This window comes from Pristis pectinata, chromosome 8 (genome assembly GCF_009764475.1).
Source record: "Pristis pectinata isolate sPriPec2 chromosome 8, sPriPec2.1.pri, whole genome shotgun sequence".
Classification (NCBI taxonomy): Eukaryota; Metazoa; Chordata; class Chondrichthyes; order Rhinopristiformes; family Pristidae; genus Pristis; species Pristis pectinata.
The window spans coordinates 90376486-90399362 of NC_067412.1; the positions used below are offsets into that span (position 1 = coordinate 90376486).

The 22877-nt window shown below is 37.2% G+C and overlaps 2 protein-coding genes across 3 annotated transcripts in view; one reads left to right on the forward strand and one right to left on the reverse strand.

The window, feature by feature from the left end:
- Positions 1-8291, forward strand: part of ar (androgen receptor) — a 144244-nt gene extending 135953 nt beyond the window's left edge. Inside the window, exons 6-8 of one of the 2 annotated variants that reach the window (XM_052022350.1) lie at positions 2662-2792; positions 4037-4194; positions 5924-8291. In XM_052022350.1, the coding sequence (XP_051878310.1) occupies positions 2662-2792; positions 4037-4194; positions 5924-6079 (445 nt within the window). In that variant the 3' untranslated portion in view covers positions 6080-8291. Of the gene's footprint in view, positions 1-2661; positions 2793-4036; positions 4195-5923 lie in introns of those variants that run through there. The other variant, XM_052022351.1, reaches the window with a different exon arrangement.
- Positions 1785-22877, reverse strand: part of ophn1 (oligophrenin 1) — a 204890-nt gene continuing 183797 nt past the window's right edge. The window contains 1 exon segment of the mRNA XM_052022352.1: positions 1785-1794. The gene's annotated coding sequence lies outside the window, so the exon portion shown is untranslated.

Genomic DNA, 22877 nt, shown 5'->3' on the forward strand with positions numbered 1-22877 from the left:
TCTCCACAGAAATGCTTAGAAAGGAACCCCATTTCCCTTGCTTTGGGATGTAAGAGTACTGGAAGAACATATAGAACAGGGTTAGGGAGCAAGGTTTGCAGGGGTTTTGAGCAATCAGAAAGGTGTGATGGAAATAATGTGCTGGAAAAATTGAACTGTTAACAAATATTCACAAGAAGTGCATTGAGACTGAGACTTTAATAGCATATTATAGGACCTGATTGAATTTCCTGTAGGATGTTAAAAGATGTACTGATTTAAAAACCTCATCAGTGTACACCATAATATGTTGCAGGAAAAAAAAAGTTTTATATAACCTTGCACTCTTAACTGTGGATCACACCTGCAGGAGATATATCTTAAATGCCCAGTTTTTAATGGGTGGGAAATAGACGCCCCATGATTTTCTCTGATGTTCTTCCTGTGCATGCCCATTTCCACAAGAGTACAGAAACCTTCTAGTAGCAGTACCATTGGGTGGGGTAAAATACAGAAAATCTTTCAGTAACTGACTTAACATATTAGAAGTCTGGTGGATAATACAGGTCTCAGAACCCCTTCAACGGAATTTTTTTTATTTAGTTCCAGGTTGGATCTTGGTGAGAAACCTTCATCAGCCTCACAGAATCAGGCTGAAATCAAACTATTTACCTGTAAAGGATGCGGGCTTTCACAAAAAAAAACAATGCATTTAAGGTCCAATTATAGAATGTACAATCTTAGCTCAGTCTGGAGTGCTAAAACTTGAATTAATTCCAGTAAAAGGAACCCAAAGGATGTTTGATGGAAAATCGGGATGAGAATCAATTACAGTATAGACGGCATTCATTATACAAATATTATATCATATATTTGAAACTTTTAGTATGACCTTTTGTACAATCATGATGTCTGGTTATAATCTAAATATGTGTGACAGCAAAATAATGCTTGTCAGTTTCCTCATCTTTGCCACCAGCTTCCATCCTGCCCTCAAATTCGCCTGGACTACCTCTGACACTTTACTTCCTTTTCTGGAGGTGGACTTGCCATTGATGTCTTCTATAAACTCATTGACTCCCATAGCTATCTCGTCTATACCTCCTCCCAACCTGCCTCCTGTAAGGATGCCATCCCCTTTTCTCAATTCCTCTGTCTCCGTCACATCTTTTCTCAAGGCAAGTCCTTCTACTTCAGGGCTTCTAAAGTGTCGTCCTTCTTTTGGAAATGTGGATTCCCCTCTTCCATAGTTGATGGCGTCCTGTCGCGCATTTCCTCCATTTTCTCACGAGCAGAAGAAACCAAATGTAGACGGGGCAATCAATTTGTGGAACTCCTGAGCTCTGTCCACAACATCTTTTGTTGGTCGCATGTCATTTTAACTCTCCTTCCCACTCCCCCACCAACCTGTCTCTCCTCGACCTTCATTGCTGAGGAGAGGCCAAACACAAATTGCAAGAATAACAATTTGTACTGCGCTTGTGTAGGTTCAACCCAGTAGTATGAAGATTGAATTTTTCAGTTTCAGGTAACCCAACCCCCCCCCCAGTGTGCCCCCCCCCCCCCCGCACACGGTATCCCATCCATCTAGTTTTCTTCTCCCTTTGTTCACCTCTTCTATTCTCCCCCCCCCGGTTCCATCTGCCCACCATCCCCTCCCCATCTGATTCCCTATATCACCAACTAACTTCTATCTCACCCCTTTATATTGCTACATACTGGCAATCTTTCCTCTCTGTCCTGAGGCAGGGTCTCAACCAGAAACATCAACATGTACCTTTTGCCTCCACAGATGCTGCTTGACCCACTGCTTGACTTCCATCTTATTGTATGTTCTACTTTGTTTATTTCAGATTTTCACCCTTTTATCCAGGAAATATTATAGACCTCCACAGATATACAGTATGTCAGGGAGAATACATGCAAAGCTATTATTAACTTGAATCATTTATTGCTTTTATTTCACTCAGAATTTCAGATAAGAATGATTTTTAGTTGACCTTCCCTGAATGCCGATGTCAGCTTTTTTCTAAGTGATATAACAATTCTTGTACCAATATTAATTCTGACAAAATTTGAAATGTTAGTTTACTTATCTAAGAATCGTCACTCCTTAATTGGAAGCATTTTCTAGAGTGCACTATTCAACTAGTTATGTTTCATTCTCGAAACTTGGGTAATATATGCAGTTAGTATGGTCCATTTTCATTGTTATTAATTATAAAAAATGTTGTACTCTGTATAAGGTTTTATTTTCCTGGAAAGATCAGATAATGTCGAAAGTGAGCTTCATTGTTAGCATTGGGAAGACAATACATTAACATACGTGTATGTCCAAAGTTCTGAAAGAATGTTGTACTTCAGGGAGATGCTGGTATTAGCTTTCATTTGAAAACAGCTGAATACCCTGTGAAGTATGTAACCCAACACTCTTCTTGACTGAAATGTGATTTTTTTTTTAGTATAAATTACAAGCTGTTGTCCATTTTATTGGAAGTTAACAGTGTTTACAGTGAGTACATGGAGTATATAGTGATTTGATGAAATTACCCTGATGCTGATTATTTTGAACAACAAATAAATGGTATTTGGGATTTGTTACTAACAACAGAGTAAGAATGGAAGTTATATAACCCAATGCTATTGACTAGCCGCTGTTCATATCTTTTCGTGCATTCGCAGGCAACGGATGCAAAAGTCAACTATGTATAATCTTTGTGTGGAAATGCAGCAACTATCCCAGGAGTTTCAATGGCTGCAGCTTTCACAGGATGAGTTCCTTTGCATGAAAGTGTTGCTACTGTTTAGCATCAGTAAGTATGGACTCTTATCTCAAATGCCAGAAAAACAGTTCTATCCTAATTGCAATTTTTTGGGAAGTTAAAGGTACAAATCTACTGCTCAATATTAGCTCAGTCTTGTTTTTAACTGAGTTATGTACTTCCCATTACACTATTTTTCTTCCATTTCAATGTGAGAACAAAACAGGTTGGAATAAAAACAAAATGCTGAATATTAAGCTTTCCAGGCAGCATTTGTGGCGATAGATACCAAATTATTTTTCAGATCAGTGCCCTTCAGAATCAGGAAAAGGTCGAGGTAAACAAAATTCATCTTAGGAGAGAAGAAAGGCAGGAAAGTACAACATGAAAAGTTTGTGATGGGGTAGTTTGCAGCAGGATTAAATGAGAGTAGAATAGCTTGTGACAGGGCTCCAATCAGTATAACTCAGTAACCAAGCTTTAAGACGTGTAAAACTGTCCACCTTGTGTCAAAGACAGAAATAAGGCAGGAGCAATATTTATTATTTTGGTTGGTTTTCAGTGGAGGGCAGAGGAATGCAAAAGATGGAATCAACAATGTAAACAAATTAGAATAATATGATGAAGATTTTGACATAAAATCCAATAAAGATTCCCCTCCTTTGCCTTTGGCATTGGCAAGGAGGACCATTACTTATAAGACATGAAAATGTATTCAGAAGGCTTGGGCTGAAGCTGGTCAGGCCCACACTTGGTTTTCAACCCCTGCATTATATACCGTCTCTATAGTTATGCTGGGAACACCACAAATTCTCTGCCAAAATTGTATCTACTATTCACAATTATGACTTCTTCTTTAATTTGTGTACTATTCTGTGCCAATTCAAATCCAGAAGAAACAACATTTTATTTTTAATTAACAAAGTGTACCTAGTTTTGTTCGTGTGTGAATGTTTGATTTAACAACAAAGGTCTTGGTTTCCCTTGGAAGCTCCACTTTCTGCAAACATTTCCTCCAACGTGCACTGTGACCTAAGATGTCATTAGCTGCACAATGGTGCCAGGCGAGCATCAGCCATGCTTGGGTGAATGACACATGGAAGTGCACAGAACAATTTCAGGTGAAATGGTTTCTAGATTAGCTTATTGATTTTCTTCATAATTTTAAAGTTATAGTTGCCATTGCCTTTACGATGGTATTTTATGCATTTGAAATAGGAAATCTTAAATAAATACAGCATCAATGTCATGCCTGGTAAAAGTTTGTAAAGTAAGCTTCACTCTCTCTTTGGCAGTTCCAGTCGAAGGTCTGAAAAACCAGAAATACTTTGATGAGCTGCGTTTGAACTACATTCAGGAACTGGACAGAGTAATCTCCTTTCAGGGGAAAGATTACATGCATAATCCACAGCGCTTTTATCAACTGACCAAGCTCCTAGATTCTCTGCAAATAGTAAGTTGTGATTCTATTTAAAAGCACTTACATCATGCATTAATTTTGTTTGATCTATTTCGCTGAATAATCTAGTTGCATCACAAATTTCTTGTGCTGACATTAGCATATTTTTATTGTGCTTGATGGTACTCTCTTTTCTATATTGCACATTGTTGTGTATGAAACCGAATAATAATGTTGAATTATGGGATATAATCAGAATACATACAGGATATAACCATGTATTTCTACAGACTACATATAGATAAGTAACTAAAATTGAAATTAAGCTATTCACCAGGCTGATTTCCTGCGATGCGAGGGTTGTCCTCTCAAGAGAGGCTAAACTGGTTGGGTCTATATTCCTTCGAATTTAGTAAAATAAAGGGTGTCCGTATTGAGACATACAAGATCTTAAGGAACATGATATGGTAGATGTTGAGATCTTTTCACAGTGGAAGAAACCATGAAGAAGGGGACATAGTTATAGGATAATGGGGCAGTCATTTAAAACTGAGGTGTGTAGAAATATCTTTGTGCAAAGGGTGGTGTTATCTAGAAATCTCAACCCCAGAGAGTTCTGAAGGCTAGATCATTAGAAATATTTAAGGTGGGTGTAGATATATTTTTGAAAGACTGTGGAAATGAGAGCTCTGGGGAACTGACACAGCAAAGGAGATGAGGCCAGCACAGATCAGCTTTGAGGGGCCAGGTGGCCTACTCCTGCTCTTATATTTTTATTTTCTTGTGAAACAGGAAGCTATTTTGTGTAAATATTGTAAACAAATTTCAAAATGCGATTTCTAGATTAATTCCATAGTCACCACTTTCTTAGTGACATCAACTCTACATATTACAGAAATGTCTATCATGCAGGTAAAAAGTGTACTATCAATTTTGGCATTTTCTTGGATGCAGTGAGAGTTAGAATTTGGAGAAATGTATATTAGTTTCTTATCCATTAATTCATAAATCTTATAAGAAAGAACATGGTGGATACTGGAGAAAATGGCCCACTTGAAGTACACAGGGTAACCAGCTGAACAATAAGCAGAGAAAAGTTAAATATTTTATCAAGCTAGGTGCCAATTCCACATTGAAGTTGCAATCATTTCCACTGAAAGTCGATACTCTAAAGCAGGAAACAGTTTTTTAGGATCTTTCATAATAGGTTGATCTAGAAGCTCATGAATACTCTGATATTGACAACTTCTGTGAAACCTACTTAGAACAAAACTGCCCTGAACTATCTCAATATGAGGTGCATGGATGAATAATCTTATGGTCATATTTGTTTCTATAACTTGCAGTAAGAAAACTGGTTGGCATACACCTCCAGGAGTAACCTAAAGTAGATCTTTCGTTCATTTAAATTTCTTGCCTCAGTAAGTTCAGATGGAAGTTGAATGGACTTTGACAGAACACAGCACTATTTTCAAACTGAGATAAAGTACGAATGCCTTCCAGTGAAGGAAATAACAGTTATAACTATTAACCATCTGGGTGGGTATATATCAACAATTAATGTTGATTTAAGGAAGCCTAATCAAGTTGGTAAGTGGGGATGGGCAACTTGCATGGTTTGTTACTAGCTATAAAGTATTAATTGTTTGATTCTGGTTTCTTAGGTTCTGTCTGCAATTGTGTACTGTCATTAATCATTATAGCATAAGAAAATTAAAAACGAAGGAAAAACATTACGGCTCTTATTTAATTCTTTTACCAATTTATTTTTTATCTTTTACAGACAGTGAGGAAACTTCATCAGTTTACATTCGATCTCTTTGTTCAGTCTCAGTCTCTCAGCATCCAGTTCCCTGAAATGATGGCAGAAATAATATCTGCCCAGGTACCAAAGATCCTCGCTGGTATGGCCAAACTGCTTCTTTTTCATGAACAGTGACATTCATTGCTTATATATGTTATACTGCCTGTAACTCTGTACTACCTAGAGTTTATCTTGATTTCAACTTCAGATCAGTCAAATGCAGAATCTGTTCTGATTAAGAAATGAAAAAAAATTGCAAATTCTACCTTTATTTCTGGTGTTCAATTGACATATTTACATAGTTGGTCATGTTATACAACCAATGTGGTAGGCAGGTTGTAATCTTATTAACCAGTTGTTATGTTGGACCACACAAATTACTGGATAATAACCTGGTTACATTTAGAAAAAAAACAGTTGCATTTACCTCTTCATTGGTCCTTCAGAGTAGTTTCATTTTCTGATTTTTACTTAAAGCTACCTACATTTTGTTTTTATTATTTTGAAACTACCTAGTGACCTGTTTTCATTTTACATATCAGATACTAGTTTTGCCTGGTGTTAAGATAGTGCCTCACATCATGTTACATTTATCAAATTATTTTTGTTAAATGCAAAATTTGATGTAAATTGCATTTTTTTAAGATTTGCACTATTAATTTTCTTTTCCTGAATGCCAGAAAAAATGTATGTTATGGTAGTTGTGGAATGTTCCAAGATTCATAAATGTTTTTTGAATTTCCAAAGAGGTACATTATATGATAAGATTTTACATGCAATGACTTACTAGAATTCTTCCTCTGTTTAAAAGCATACACTTGAAAAACTTAAAATCATAGAATTTGTACTTTGGAATCCCAACTATATCATGTTTCACTTTTAAGGATGCATAAGTTCTGGTTGCATTCTGCTGCTTTTGTGCATAATTTGGTATCTGGCAGACATGTTTCTGTTGATGGATTTGAGCTACTACCTGGTCAATATAACATGCAGTAATATTCCAAATTTGATATGTACCAAAGCCTTTTTTGTTACTTAAATGACGATCCTGGCATACAATTTTTTTAAGTAACTATGCAGTGCGGCACAATACTGACTGCATGTTTGGGTCTTAAATCTGATTTATAACTCTTGCTCATAATGCCAAATTTGTTTTATCGTGTACATACTTAACCAGAAATAATATTAAATAATTTAGACATTTACCTTAAACAAACACCGATGTTCCACCGGGCAATAAAAGACACCCACTACTTAACCATTCTTATTGATCTAAAATGAAAAGCATTTTTCTTTGGTATGCAGTCTTCCTGGCTGTTGTTTGTATTTTGATTCGTACATTTTTGCCATTTTGTACTTGCCCCCTTTTTTTAATCAGTGCAAATACATAACAAAAATACAAACAGCATAATATAAAAACACTTCTGAAAATGTCTTAAGTGCATCTGTAATATGCCACATATTTGTGTCAGATTTGGTTTGCTACAAATCATTGAAACTCTTGCTCTTTTACAAAAATGAAGTATGAGTATGGGCCACATGGTGAAAGCGGCTTGCATCTAAAGAAGGAAGACGTTATGCCAGTAAAAAAAATCAAAAAGTTTAAATAGTCCTTTTTTTATTCTAGATATGAGCATGTTATTAATCATTTAGTGTCAACGGAAAAAGAAAATGATGTAAATTTTCAAACTTCATTAGTGTAGAGTAAGAGTATAGAGATAATGCATTTCTCCATTGGCAGTATTTTCAAAATTAAATGTTGTGTAAAAATGTTACTGTAGGCTTCACAGTTTAAAAAAAACTTTTTCCATCATATGTGAATAGCACCAATGTAATGTGTACCTTGTTTGGACTTCTTTCTGAATTAAAATTTCTTTGTTTAGTGCAGTCAAGAGACAGGCTAAAGCTAGATGTACAATTCTATAAGCATATTCTTTAACAAAATATTGTATTTTTGAGGGATGGGAAAGATAGAGGAATGCACGTTCATATTTTTAAGCAAATTAAAAGGACTTGCTACTTATTTTAAAATGACAGTTTTTGCTTTTCTTTGGGTTTACGGTAAAGAGATTGGTCTCTTGCCAGTACAGGCCTAATTATTGTTGAGCTTGAGTTGCAATATATCTTAAAAGCCTTGAGGACTTGGGTCATTCAATCCATGACTTTCAGTAATCTAAATGGTTGTAGATGCTGGGAGCAAATAAAACCCTGAAACCTTTTTGTTTCACTTCTCTCACCAAAATATAAACTGAATAGTTTTAGTTCTCCCAGGGAAAGAGTTGTAAACTTTGAGACATAAGGGATGGACCAGTGTTTATTTTCCAAGTAAATAAATACTTAATGTTTACTCAATTTATCTTGCCAATTTTTTGGCTCTTAACACCACAATCCTTGTATTCTCAACCATAATTCACAGTAGTTGACACTATAAGAATAAATGTAATGAATTCCTGCACTAAATTCAAAATATCTCTTTTTCGTTGGCTTTTTTGAGGTGTGAAAGTGTTTTTGCAAAATTTCCAAATGTTAACAGTCAGTGCTGATATTTCAAAAGTGGGGTAACAATCGGGTAGGATGGACAAATTCTGTTATGTAAATGTACAAATCTGTGTTACAGTAGTAATATGTTGCTAGTGCTGCAAAAGTAATGCATATAACAGATATTTCTTAATTGAAACACCACTATGGCAATTAAAATGTTTCATTTATCTAGTCATTCCTGTTAAGTAGATGACACTCAGTGTATAGGAAATAAACATTTATTTGCCATGATGTTCGCTTAAAAAGCTATACTTATTGAAAAGGTGGCTGTTGATATGCATATGCTTGTGTTCCAATTTTTTAAATTTCTGGAGTTTATTTTTCTTTTTGGAAAATTATTCCCAAGTGCTAACAAATAACTGTATATATATTTTCCCTGCCTTAGCTGCCACAAATTTGTAGATACATTTGTAAGTGCCTTCACAAATCTGTTAAAGTTAACAGGAAATAATATAGCCTAATCTGTTAGAATGCGATCAGATACTCATTGAAAATTATTTTTAAATTAATGTTTAACTGGAATAATGGCATTAGGAGTCTCTTTATCTCAATGAATTTTGCAGATAGTTTCAGATTTTCATTCCATATTTTCAGCTTTCATTTCATGTTTCATTTTATGTTAATAACTATAAAACCTACAAATTCATAAATCAAGACCACCATTTTAGGTACAATTATATCAGTAAGCAAGTATTTCTGTTTTGTTGGTTACTTTGAGAGAGGTTCCATCATGAAAACAGAGCTTGTTCTTTTTCACTAACCTGCATTGAGACTTAGTTACCCCACGGGTCATACAAAACACAAATTTGCCATTCACCACAATCCACCAGCACCACCAGCAAAGAAGTTTCCTGGCAAGTTAATTTAGTGAGACCCCTGCCAAAAAAAACACTTGTATTATCCAACGCTGTTATTTGTATTATACATATATCACAAGGCAATAATACACATTCAATGTAGAGTAATAAAACTATCTTTTATAATGTCATTTCAATATATTACTGCCTTGTAACATTTCCAGGATAGGTGTTCTATATTGACTAGAATGTTTTCCCATGAAGTGGCATCTACTTTTGAAATAGCCAGAAGTAGAAAGTGCTGGGACTACTTGTAGGTCGGGTGGCAAGAATGATGAGAAGAGGTCAGTTCATGATTTTGGGTTCAGGCCCTCTGGGGTGGGGGAGACCTTTTTGCAAATGTAGCTTCAGACACTAGGTATTTCTGGTAGTTTCTGTCCTTGTTTTATATTTCCAATATCTGCAGATATTGGTTTTTGTTTTAAACTGGTTAATTCTGCACCTAATGACATATAAAGGCCTCAGAGGGGAATACTTTTACCAGAGTCATCTCAACTATGTTTCATGGTCCTTGAAAGTTTACCAGAGAAGTAGAATATTTGACCCCTTGTTTTTTCCCAGGCAAAGCCGAAGTCACTTTCCCAATAGTTTGAGCCTATAAACCCATCTGACCAATACATTGTACTTGATGTGAATGTATGCATCGTGCCATTTTTAGTTTCAAGTCTACTGATATATAGGGTCTGTTTCTTTAATGGTCTGAGGATAGAAATGTTTTGTAAGAATAAGCACCTTATGAGTCACGGTTTTTATCAGCCTTTTTTGATTCTTTTTTGTATTCTTGAGCATTTGTTAATAAAGGGAAAATGCACACTTCAGTATATTATGTTTTGTAGACCAGTATATATGCATTACATAGGTTTTGCAATGCAGTAATGCATTGTGTTGGAAAATGTTGCTGTAACACTAATACTATGTTCTGTCTTTGTTTTATTATTTGTCAAAGTCTGTATAATGATAGAGTGGTAGAGACTGCCTGGTTACCTTCATTTGAGCAGGACAAACTGTTGAGATGAAGCAAATTGTGCTGCTGTATAAGTAGGTTTGCCACAATAAGATGCATTTGTTCTGAGTGTTAATGTTATTGCTAAAGTTCAGGAAGAGAATTATTGAGCTCTTCTGTTGGTATCATGTCTGATTTTTTTGACAAGCTAAAATGGATGTGAGATGGCAAAATAAACGCTTACTAAGGTTGTTTAAAGAAACAATGTTAAGAAATGCATGCAGTTTTCATCGAAGGTACATAAAAGAAAATTGTGTTCTTTGAATTTTCAACAGATACAGTTTTTTTTATATAAATAATCCACCTCACCCCTTTTTTGGACTGAATAGAATGGTCACTGATGACTATGTCATTGTTTAATAGCATTAGTAGGTAGGGTAGAGTGGCCTGGTGGGACCAAGCACGACAAAGGAGGCATGCCAACTGTTAAATCATGAGGAATCATGGATATAGCAGGAAAGTTGTGATTTGGGTGTGAAGTCTAATTCTCACTGACTTACAGGCTGAACCTCCAGTTTAAAACAATACAGTCCTCGACATACTTGAGAGTAATGCAGGAATTGGTCACAATTACTGTCCGTTACTGAATTAGAGAAGTCATCAGTTGTCTTTACTGCATAGACTATGCCAGATACCAACAGATGCAGCAGCAAGTATTTTTCAACTGTGTTTATTTTCTTAAGGAACGGAATATCATATGCCTACCAACGCTGCCATAATTCACTCTATTAGGAAGGGCTAGTATTCTCAGAAAGGATGAATGGTGTATGATTTGCACTAGAAGAAAATACATTTCCTGGGAAACATCCAGGTGCTGTATATAAAAAGATAAAATTGTATATATCTCTAAAGAGAGAAGGGTTGAGAGCCAGCACCATTTCAGCAGTAAATGCCAATTTCAAAACTAATTACAATTACGAGGACCAGAAGTGAGCCAAGCTCTTCATTTGGGATGCTGACTGCCTGCGGAAGAGCCAAAAATTCTGATGGTTGCTTCTTGAGAAGGTTGGAAAAATTGTGATTACATTTTGTACAATACTCCCAAGGAACTGAGTTCACTGGGCACGAACTAAAAGAAACCAGCCTTGCGAGAACACAGGTGAGTTCTTGTTATTTCACCTTTATGCTGATGAGCTGTGTCAGGATGTTTTGGCCTCTTTTTGGTAAAACATGGGGATGACCTATACCAGCTTGATTTGGGAATACCAGAGTGATGCTTGTGTTCTGTGAACATGCTGCATATATGAATTCTCGGGAACAAAAAAAAATGCATAGAAGGCCTAATTTCAGAAATCTAGTCCATTATTCCTTATGAACTGAATCCATCACTCTCTTCTGTAAAGAACTCCCCAACAGCAATGATAGTAAAGCCTGTCTCTTCCTTTCCAATAAGCTGTCAATTATACTCAGTGACTGATTTTAATGTACAATTGAATTGCAATACTAAAGTCAATACATTCTATTCAATTACATTTCCAAGCCTATATCACAAGCCACATGCTCACAAACAGTACTGCTGGTTTGTTTTCAGGCTTGTTTTCTTATTAGAAGCTACATTGTTCTTTTGGACAGGATTTTATCCATTAGAAATGATAAACAGCACACATTAAAGTTGTATAATAGTATTTTTAGTGACCTTGTTGGCTGTGTGTACACGGGGTTCCAGTGCAAGTGGCGTTTTTATATAAGCTCAGGTGAACTGTGTTATTTGTTGCCATATTTCTCACTTTCACATGTAGTTCAAATTCCTAAATCTTCCTCATTCTCAGTGTGTTGTACTGATGTGTAGCCTCTCAGGCACAGGCCACCTCTAGGATTTCCAAGAAGCCCAACTTATGTATATTTTCTACTGTATACATTTCAAGATTGGAAGGGAGCTTTGCTGTAATTAGTTAAGGGGCTACTTTTTAAATGTTCTATCTGCAGTGCATGTGAAAGGCTGCTTGATACTGTAGAAGTATAATGGACCAAAACAAACCAATGGTTCTTGTGTTTCGGCCTACTTGCCGCCACTGAAAGCTTAATCTTCATGAGGGTCCTGATATCTTGTAGATGGAATCAGATTAAAAAGTCAGCCAGCCAGAATGTACTTGCCACCTGACTACAGTCACTAACTCTTCTGCCCTCCATCATTCCCTTGTGTTTTAGTGTTTCCACAGATACCACTATGTATGTTTTATTAAGGCACTTAAATCTGACATGATACTTGTCACAATTGAAGATGTTCACAGGTGCTATGGTGAAAAGTGTTTTGGTGCTGCCGGATGTTACAGACTATTAGCACGTAATGCATATCAATTTGGATATTCTTAAATGAGCCATTAAGCACCTACGCATGATTAAAATAATACAGGGACAAGAATCTAATACCACTTGGTCTGCACACATAGAATCATTGAAAGGATTTATAAAATGGTTACAGCATAGCAGGAGTCAGTTTTATTCATTCAAGGGATGCAGGCTGAACCAGCATTTAATTACCCATCCTAAATTGCCCTTGAGAAGGTGATGATGAGCTGCCTTCTTGAACTGCTGCAGGCCTTGAGGTTTGGTATACCCACAATGCTGTTAGGGAGTTCCAGTATTTTGACCCAGTGACAATGAAGGAACAGTGATATCTTTCCAAGTCGGGATGGTGTGTCGCTTGGAAGGAAACTTCCAGGTAGTATTCCCATACTTTTGCTACCCTTGTCCTTCTAACTGGTAGAGGTCGTCGGTTTTAAAGATGAAGTCTAAGGAGTCTTGATGAGCTGCTGCAGTGCATCTTGTAGATGATACAAACTGCTGCTGTATTTCAGTGGTGGAGTGAGTGAATGGTTATGGGTGAGGCGCCTATGAAGCAGGCTGCCATGTCCTGTATGCTGCTGAGCTTGAAGCTGCACTCATCCAGAGAAGTGGAGAGTATTCCATCACACCCCTGACTTGAGCCTTGTCATGACAGGATTCCTAGCCTCTGACCTGCCTTTGTAGCTACATTATGTATGTGGCTACTCCATTTCAGTTTCTGGTCAATGGTAACCCACCCAACCCCCCCCCCCCCCCCCCCACCCACTGGGGAGTTCAGTGATGGTAACGCGTTTGAATGCCAGAGGTGATAGCTGGATTTTCCCTTGTTGGATATCGTCATTGCACTTGTGTAGCACAAATGTTACTTGTTACCTTATTCAGGTCTTGCTGCATTTCGTTGTGGACTGCTTCATTATCTGAGGAGTTGTGAATGGTGCTGAACATTGTGCAATCATTGGCGAACATCTCTGCTTCTGGCCTTATGACTGAGGGAAGGTCATTGATGAAGCAACTGAAGATGGTTTGGCTTAGGACACTACCCCGAAGGAACTTCTGCAGAGATGTCCTGTGGCCGAGAAGATTGATTGCTAACCTCCACAACTACTCTTCCTTTGTGCTAGGTATAATTCCAGCCAGCAGAGGGTTTTCCCCTGATTCCAGTTGACTTCAGTTTAGCCAGGACTGCTTGATGCCATACTCAATCAAGTGCTGCCTTGATGTCAAAGGCAGTTACACTTCACCTCCGGAGTTTAGTTCTTTTGTCCAATTTTGGACCAAAGTTGTAATGAGGGCAGGAGCTGAGTGACTCTGGCAGAGCCCAAACTGTGCTTCTGTGAACAAGTTGCTGCTAAGCATGTGCTGCTTGATAGCACTATCGATTATCCCTTCTATCACTTTGCTTATGATCAATTTTCTTTTTCATCATATACTACCAGCTTGCGAATGCATTTCTCCAAATTCATCAAGTGAAACTCTTCCAGCAACTCCCCAATAATGTATGATGTCCCATAACCGGTTAAGGTTTTATTTTGTGCTATTGCCTCTTCCCATGGAGCCTCATCTACCACTCTTATTCATCTGTCTTTAATTTTATAAGTACATTACCCAATAAAATGTTATAATGGTTTAAAATTAATTAGCAAATGGAATTAATTTTTATTTGATAGTAATCTTTCTTGTGTGTATTTTTTTAATAAATTTCTTGTCCATTTTAAAAGTCAAGAATTCATCTGTTCCATGATACATTGTCACACTAACATAAATGTAACAATTCACACTTCATTTCTGATATGCCATTAGGAATTAAGTCACAGCAGACCCTACAATACTTGGCACTACTTAAGTTGCGTTCATGTTAGAATGATTGAATGTCCTACAAAAACCCAAAAAAACTCTAAGAGAACTGTCCATATTTTTGCCTGCAAATCTAGAATTTGGAATTAGTCAACCTGTAAGACTGATTCTAATATTGTGCTGTGTGTTGATAGCTGAATCAACATTCTTTAAGGAAATATTACAGTTGATGTGCAGTTTTGTTAATTTTGTGAAACCAAGCCATGTGAATTAGTACTGTTGTTTCTTTTTACCTAGAGCAAAATATATCCCAATTTTTGGGGTTGTGGACAGTATAATAATTAAAGAATATATTAGAAGTGTGAGGCCATGTGAGGGGTTAATTATTAGGCCATTATAAATAAGTATTACAATATTGGTATTGGTTTTATACTCTGTTTAATCTGTGAACCTGAGAAGTAGCATTGTACTTTTATCTTTATTCCAATATGAAAGAGCAAAGCTTTTCTTTATTGGTTTATCATATAACACAGTTAGTAAGCTTCAAGCCTATTCCTCCATTTGATAAGATCCTGTCTAATCCAGTAGTAACATCAGTTCTGCATTCCCATCTACCAATTGTAGCCTTTTACCTCCTTTCTTATCTCTAGCTGTCTCTGCCTTAAAAATATTCGAAGACAGTGGTTCCACAGCAGTATTCCAAACTCATAACCCTCAGAGAGAGAATTTTGCTTCATATCTGCTTAAATCTGTGATCCCTTAATTTTGTACTATGACCCCCCTAGTTCTAGATTCTCCCACAAGAAGAAATATTCTATTCACATCCACCCTGTCAAAACTTCTCAAGATCTTCTGTGTTTCAATAAAGTTGTCTCTCTTCTATACTCCCAATGTAAACAAACCTAATCTGCCCTACCTTAATCTCAAAAAACCAACCCTCTGATTCCAAATATTAGTTTGATAAACCTATAGATTATTTTCAACACACAGGACCAAGACACTACGCAGTATCCAGATATTGCCTCACTAGTGACCTTTATTACTAGAGCATCATGCCCCTAGTTTTGTATTCAATTACCGTAGGGGAGTGATAGAAATTATCACGTAATTGTGTAAGAATTGTTGCTATTAGAATCAATGGGCTGGCCCTGTTGATAAATATTCCTGTTCTCTTCTTGCCACGTTATAGGGGCACCAATGAATGAATTTTGGCCAGTTGCAGTCAAGTTTCAAATACAAGTTCCCAATGTATTGTAGCCTGAAAATGGCAAGTCCAATCAAAAGCCACAAGGATTAGATATTTCCCTGCGGTGTTGTAGTGAATGTTCACTTCAGGTTAAAGCATATTATTGGACCAGAATATTGGAAGATTTAGTTTATGGTATACCTGAATTAGAAGTGCTTTATTGATACTGTCAAAAATAGAAAAGCTTTCCATTCCCTGCAACCAACATCCTGTAACTCAAGCATAATGAAAGCTTTCTCCCTGCAATGTAACACAAGTAAAAATAGCATTTTTCTACCCGGGAGGAAACCTGGTACATTACTAATAGATGTAATGCCAAAAATAACAGATCTAGCAAGGAACAGGAGGATCAAGGGCATAAAGGGTTGAAATTTGCCCTGTAACTGGTATCACCACAGTGGCAGCCTGTAATGCACCATGATTGATGTCTAATTCTAGCAATGTTAAAGACACTAAAAGACAGGGCAGGAAGTTTAATACTGTGATACCATCCATTCTTATACTCTTGTCCCAGATAAATGCCTACCTCTGTATGGACAGAATTTTCATTGATTGGAAGACAAGAAATAACTATGCTTGTCACAGGGAATATGGTGATTGTGCACACTATTGATACTCAAAGATCAATAGTCACATGGAGTGGCTTAAAAAGAAATGAAAGGCTATCATCCATGGGTGGGTTCCTGCCACAGTTTCAATAATATTTAACTAGGCTATTTACCATTTAGTTTTGTCTCCAAGAATAACATGTTTGCTGCTATTATCTGAGTCTTTGAACAACATCAGATAAATGTAACCGTGCCCCAGTTAATTTACTCTCAACCTTCGCCAAGCCTCCTAAATAAAAATGCCAGGTCAGGGCATCTGGAAGCTAAGTTTTATTTTTTTAAAATAATTTTTGAATAGTGATGTGGACTTACAGTTCAAAGAAACTTATAAAATGATTATTGAATGATGGTGCTAACATATTTTAGTTGTATATAAGAGGCTTTCACATCTGGAAGCCATCAGGAGGATGATGGCAAGATTGTTCGAGGCATGACCTTAAGTTTTGTAGAAGATCAGTATTGAACTTGCTGTAATAAATAAGTCTTTTGATGTAATTCAACTACCATAAGTCACTTTACAGCAGGCACATGAACATACAGTTTGGTTCTAAATCATCGTTAACGTTAGAGAAAGCCTAAACTGTGTTTTCACATTATATTGAAATTCTCACTTGCAGCCAATTGAAGTTGAAATCATTAAGGAACTGATTACTAAAATGGCATAAAGCCTATACAAACACAAAGTTGCCATCTAACTGATTTGATAAATTGTTAATGTCTATTTTAATTAAGATAATGTATTTATTGGAGTTCTTAGGCCAATATAATAAAATTAGTACTTTTTGATAATATACAATTTTTTTGTTATATCATACAGTACATTTTCCTGAGCTGGTAAGCAAAGGTTTGAGAAGTTTTTCGTTTTAAATGGTTCAGTCTGCCTGGTCTGCTTGGCTGAAGAGGATCCAATTGCCTCAGAGCTGTCTTCCACATGCTATCTGATCATGTAGACCACAACTAAAATCTTTTATAAAATGCTAACAATTAGCCATCCCTTCACTTTTAGTTTATATATTTATCTTTTTTGTAATTACTCATATTATAATTCCACTGATCCAAAAAAAAATTTGGATTCTTTAAGAATTAATGAGAACAATTAAATACACAAACAATAATAATTTGCTGAACTCCCAACTGTTTTATTCTCCAGTAAAACTGAAATGGGGAAAAACTTCAAAACATTTATTTGTATTAATATATTTCCCAATATTGTCTAGGAATTGAACTTGAATGGTCTTTGGTACATTTACTTTTGAGAACATTTTTGACCAATAGGAAAGCATGAATGTTGTGAATAATTGATGATATTCAACTGATTTAAACCTGCAAATTCTTTATTGTATTGGATGAAATTATCCAAATGCTTTCATTGCCTGTACTCAAATGGTCGCAAGCTTTTGGGTGTCAGCATTTGAATAAATTATGGACTATATGTGAACTCCACTTTGCATGATGATCTGTCTGAAGGAGTGCTTGGACTAGAACCATGCTGAGACGAATCCAAAAGACTTCAGCGATTATTTAAATAGTTGCACTCTTATCTTGAAGGAAGCAGGAAGAAATTTTGAGTTACCAGATGTCTACACATTTGTCAGTTCTCATGCAGGCACACAGATACCCAGATTCACTTACACTTCATTGAAACCAATTTAGTTAACGTGAGGCAAAGAATGCTCCTCTTTCAACCAAAGGGCACCTCAACAGAAACTAGTAGTTGAACAAACCAAACTGCAGATTACTGGCAGGGTGAGTGTTACCACCAATTTAGGTAAGTAAAATTTGGCATATATTCTGATAAATATCAGCTTAAATGACAACTAAGTAGTCATCCTAATAGTGTTTGCACAGTTGTGAGCTTGTAACCTGTTAATCTTTGATTGCATCCATCAGACTTGTATAACCTTGCATACCACTGACCATTTGTAACATTCATGGCCATATCACAACAGGGCGTAAATGTAAACAGCAGCCCTCCAGCATCTTAATATCTTCAGACTATAAAACTTTCTAACAAAACTTGATTTCCTAGCTCTGATATTCAAGGATTCAGATCTGACAGAGCTACATTTAAAAAAATATATTAAAGTGGAATCATCAGTAGGAGTTGCTTGCATCTTTAGTCATAGGTTATAGTAGGGTCCACTGCAGTCACTCAGTAAGGTAATCCACAATGTAGATCATCATGCCTACAGGACCTGCAGACAAGCCTCCAGCAACAAGTGTCTTGAGCTCACATAATTGTAGGTGAGCTTTCAGACCTGCCACGGAGGCAATATGCGTTGTCCATTGTCCATCCTCAACATGCTTGAGGATAACAGGGAAAGAAACATAATGCTGGTCTATATAAAGCTTGTTGTGGCCTTGAGTTGTTCGCAGTGGGTCTCCAGTCATAGTGTTGTGTTTTGAAGTTCTAGTCCTGAGACTTCCATAAAAAATCTGGGGTGTGTTGTCAGAGGTGCTGGTTTTCAGATGAGAGGTGAACTGGAGCTTGTTGGCTCTTAGGTAGAAGTGAAAGATTCTATTTCAAAAAGAGTGAGAGAATTGTCCCTGATTACTAGACCGTTATTTATCCCTTTCTCAACACAAACAGAATATCTGGCCATTAACCTTATGCTATTTGTAGGATGACTTCTGTGCAAATAGGCTGCACCATTTCCAATGACACAATAGTATTACACTTTAAAACGTACTTAATTGGTTACAAAAGTGGCTTGGGACACCCTGAAAGAGACATGGAAGTTACTACATAAATGCAAATCTTCTTTTCTGTGGGCTGTTCCCATTGCAGCAAAGAAGAGCCCAGCAGCAAGATGTGACTGGAGAAGGCATAACTGTAGCTGCTGACTTTCTAGGAGATGTTACGTTTGTGCCCTCTGATGGTTACATTGCCAGAAAGCTGACACAACCTGTTGGGCGTAGCAGCAGAAGATGGTAACGCCAAATAATCTCAGAAACCAACTCCAGGATGTATAGCCACTTGAATCTCCAGGCAACCAGGAGTGGCCATAGCCTTCACTAGGGCAATCACACAGAAGCAATCGCAAGCTGGGAGTTAGAACTTGAGCATGGGATGTAATCCATGAAGGGAAGACCTTGTGAATATTTGGCCTTTGGCTGATAATTCATAAATTGTATCTGTGTGGAGAGATTCTTTCTGAATGTGAAGCATAAAGGCTGACTACTATCTTTCGCGAGAAAGTGCAAAAGGCAGTAATTAAGAAGATATTGAATACCTGGTTCTCATTACCAGCATTGTTTCCTATGTGGTCAACTCTTGCACTTGGTTCACTGTCTTTTGGATGAACGTCTTGGATACACAAATATTTCTGCAGTAACATCTTTGTAATCAGACACCTGTTCTATCTGGTTTTAATTATGGCTTGGCTGCCGGCTCCCCACATCCTCAATGAATTGAAAAAATTGCATCAGATGATTATTTCAGATAGCAGTGCAGTAATTTAAAATGCCTTAACCTGTCAAAAAGCTGGCCTGGATTTTTATAGTTGTGATATTGGTGAAACTCTAAGCATTCATATTACTTAGAGTGTGAAACTGGCAATGAATCTGGAATTTCCACTTACAAGTAGTTTAAAATGAAAGCTGCAAAGTTGTCAATAATTGTGCCTCACTCCAATTGTTGCGGTCTTCGCCAACAGAGGTGTCAAGTGGAAGATTCATCTCGGCATCTTCTTATTCAGCCAGTTTGATTCATTCCTTGTGATATAAAGTAATGGCAAAGACCACTGTATAGAGCAAAGGTTATGAGACAAGTCAAAAATAAGGAAGTATTGCTAGAATTGTGCAGGGTATTAGTAAGGCAACACTTGAAGTATTGTGCACAATTTTGATCTCCTTATTAAAGGTATTGGTTTATTATTGTCACTTGTACCAAGGTTGGAGGCGTAGTGGACAGCGAGGAAGGCTTTCAAAGCTTGCAGAGGGATCTGAACCAACTGGAAGAATGGGCCAGAAAATGGCAGATGGAATTCAATGCAGACAAGTGTGAGGTGTTGCATTTTGGAAGGACAAATCAAAATAGGACATACACAGTAAATGGTAGGGCACTGAGGAGTGCGGAGGAACAAAGGGATCTGGGAGTTCAGATACATAATTCCCTGAAAGTGACATCACAGGTAGACAGGGTTGTAACGAAGGCTTTTGGCATCCTGGCATTCATAAATCAAAGTATTGAGTATAGGAGTTGTATAATGGTGTATTATGGTTGTATTATGGTGAGGTTGTATAAGTCACTGGTGAGGCCAAATTTGGAGTATTGTGTGCAGTTCTGGTCACCTAACTATAGGAAGGATATTTGTAAGATTGAAAGAGTGCAGAGGAGATTTACTAGAATGTTGCCGGGTCTTCAGGAGTTGAGTTACATGGAAAGATTGAACAGGTTAGGACTTTATTCCTTGGAGCGCAGAAGAATGAGGGGAGATTTGATAGAGGTTTACAAAATTATGAGGGGTATAGACAGAGTTAATGTGAGTAGGCTCTTTCCACCTAGATTAAGAGAGATAAGTACGAGAGGACATGGCTTTAGGGTGAAAGGGGAAAAGTTTAGGGGGAACTTCTTCACTCAGAGTGATGGGAGTATGGAACGGGCTGCCATCTGATGTAGTAAATGTGGGCTCACTCTTGAGTTTTAAGAATAAATTGGATAGATACATGGACGGGAGAGGTCTGGAGGGTTATGGACTGGGTGCAGGTAAATGGGACTAGCGGAATACTGTTTCGGCCCAGACTAGAAGGGCCAAATGGCCTGTTTTCTGTGCTGTAGTGTTCTACGGTACAGTGAAAAACTTGTCTTGCATACCGTTCATACAGATCAATTCATTACACAGTGCACTGAGGTACAAAGGTAAAAACAATAACAGAATACAGTGTCAAATACAGAGTAAAGTGTCAAATACATAGTAAAGAAGGGATATACGGTACTAGCATTGGATGCAGTCCAAAAGAAATTCACTAGGAATAGGAGGGTTGTCCTATCATGAACAGATAAATAAATTAAATCTATATTCTTTGGAGTTTAGAAGAGTGAAGGGTGATCTTATTGAAACATCAGATCCTAAGAGAGCATGACAGGGTTGATGTTGAGATGCTTCCACTAGTGGGAAAATCTTGAATGAAGGGACAGAGTTACAAGATTAGGGAGCCAGACATTAAAACAGAGATGCATAGGAACAGATCGCAGAGGGTCGTGAATCTATCAAATTCTTTATCCCAAAGTGTCGTAGAGGCTGGATCATTGAAGGTATTTAAAGAGGAAGAAAGTACATAGGAGAGAAAGACAAGGGAAGTGAAGGCTATGGAGAATTGGCACAGAAGAGATGAGGCCAGCGTAGATCAGCCATGAGCATATTGATCAGCAAGCCAGTGGACTAGTATTTTATTATGTTCTCCCTAGCCTGCTCTTCTATCTCCACCAACCACTCCTCTTTCTATGGTGTTTTCCCATGCAACTGCAGGAGAAGCTACACCAGTCCTTTCAACTCGTCCCTTTCTATCATCAAGCATACCACATAATCCATCCAGGTGAATCACTAATTCTTGCACTTTTTCCAATTTAGTGTATTTAGCATTCACAATATGGTCTCCTCTACAACAGGGAAACAAAACACATTTTGGGTGATTGCTTTGTAGAGCACATGCATTGAGTTTGCAGGAGCTCGCTGTTGCCTGTCACTAACTCTCATTCTCATTCCCACTTCCACATAAATTTATGTGGCCTCCTGCCCTTTTATAACGATGTTAAGCATAAGCGAGAAGCAGCACCTCAATTTCCATCTGGGCATGTTGCAGACTAAATATCGAATTCTACAACTATAGATAACTTGCTTTCTCTGCCTGTATCAGAACTGGCCGTCTCTGATATTGGCTTAGTTTTTCTGTATTAGCATTGCTCAACTTGCTGAGCATGTTCTAAGGCTCTGCATTTTGCAGATTTTATGTTCCTTCATTTGTGTCCTCACTTTCCCATTAATCTCATAGCTTTTATGTTCCCTTGTTTAGATTCTCTCTCTAACTGCCCCCCATTATCCATTGACCAGATTATTGAAAGTTTATCCCCATTAGAGTTGCCATGGGGATAATCGTAAATAAATGAGGTCACAAAAATGAGAGACCATAGAAAGTTGCAGCACAGAGACCTTTTGGTCCATTGTACACATGTTGGTTTTCTGAGAGTTTTCTATTTAATTCCATTCATTTACAAATGTTTTACATTTACAAATACATATTCCCTTCCATTACCAAAGTTATGACTTTTAGATAGTTTTGAAGACAAACTAATTGCATTAAAACTGTGCATGGCCTTGATATCTTTCCTAAAGGCACATAAAATTAGATGTAAAATTCTGATTGAAGCTTCATCAATCATTTATGTCAGTTTATCTTTGCTGCTTTACTTTTATTCTCTTTAACCCGGAAGATCCTGTAAGCTTAACCTTCCTATTCCCTCAGTGTTAACATTAATTAAAATCCTTTGGTTTTTCACTTTGGGTGTTTTGCCATCTAGTGCAGATAGCTTGCTTTGCAAAATGTGCCACTTCACATTTCCCTAACTTAATCCTATGTCTTCCTGAAGTTGCTTACA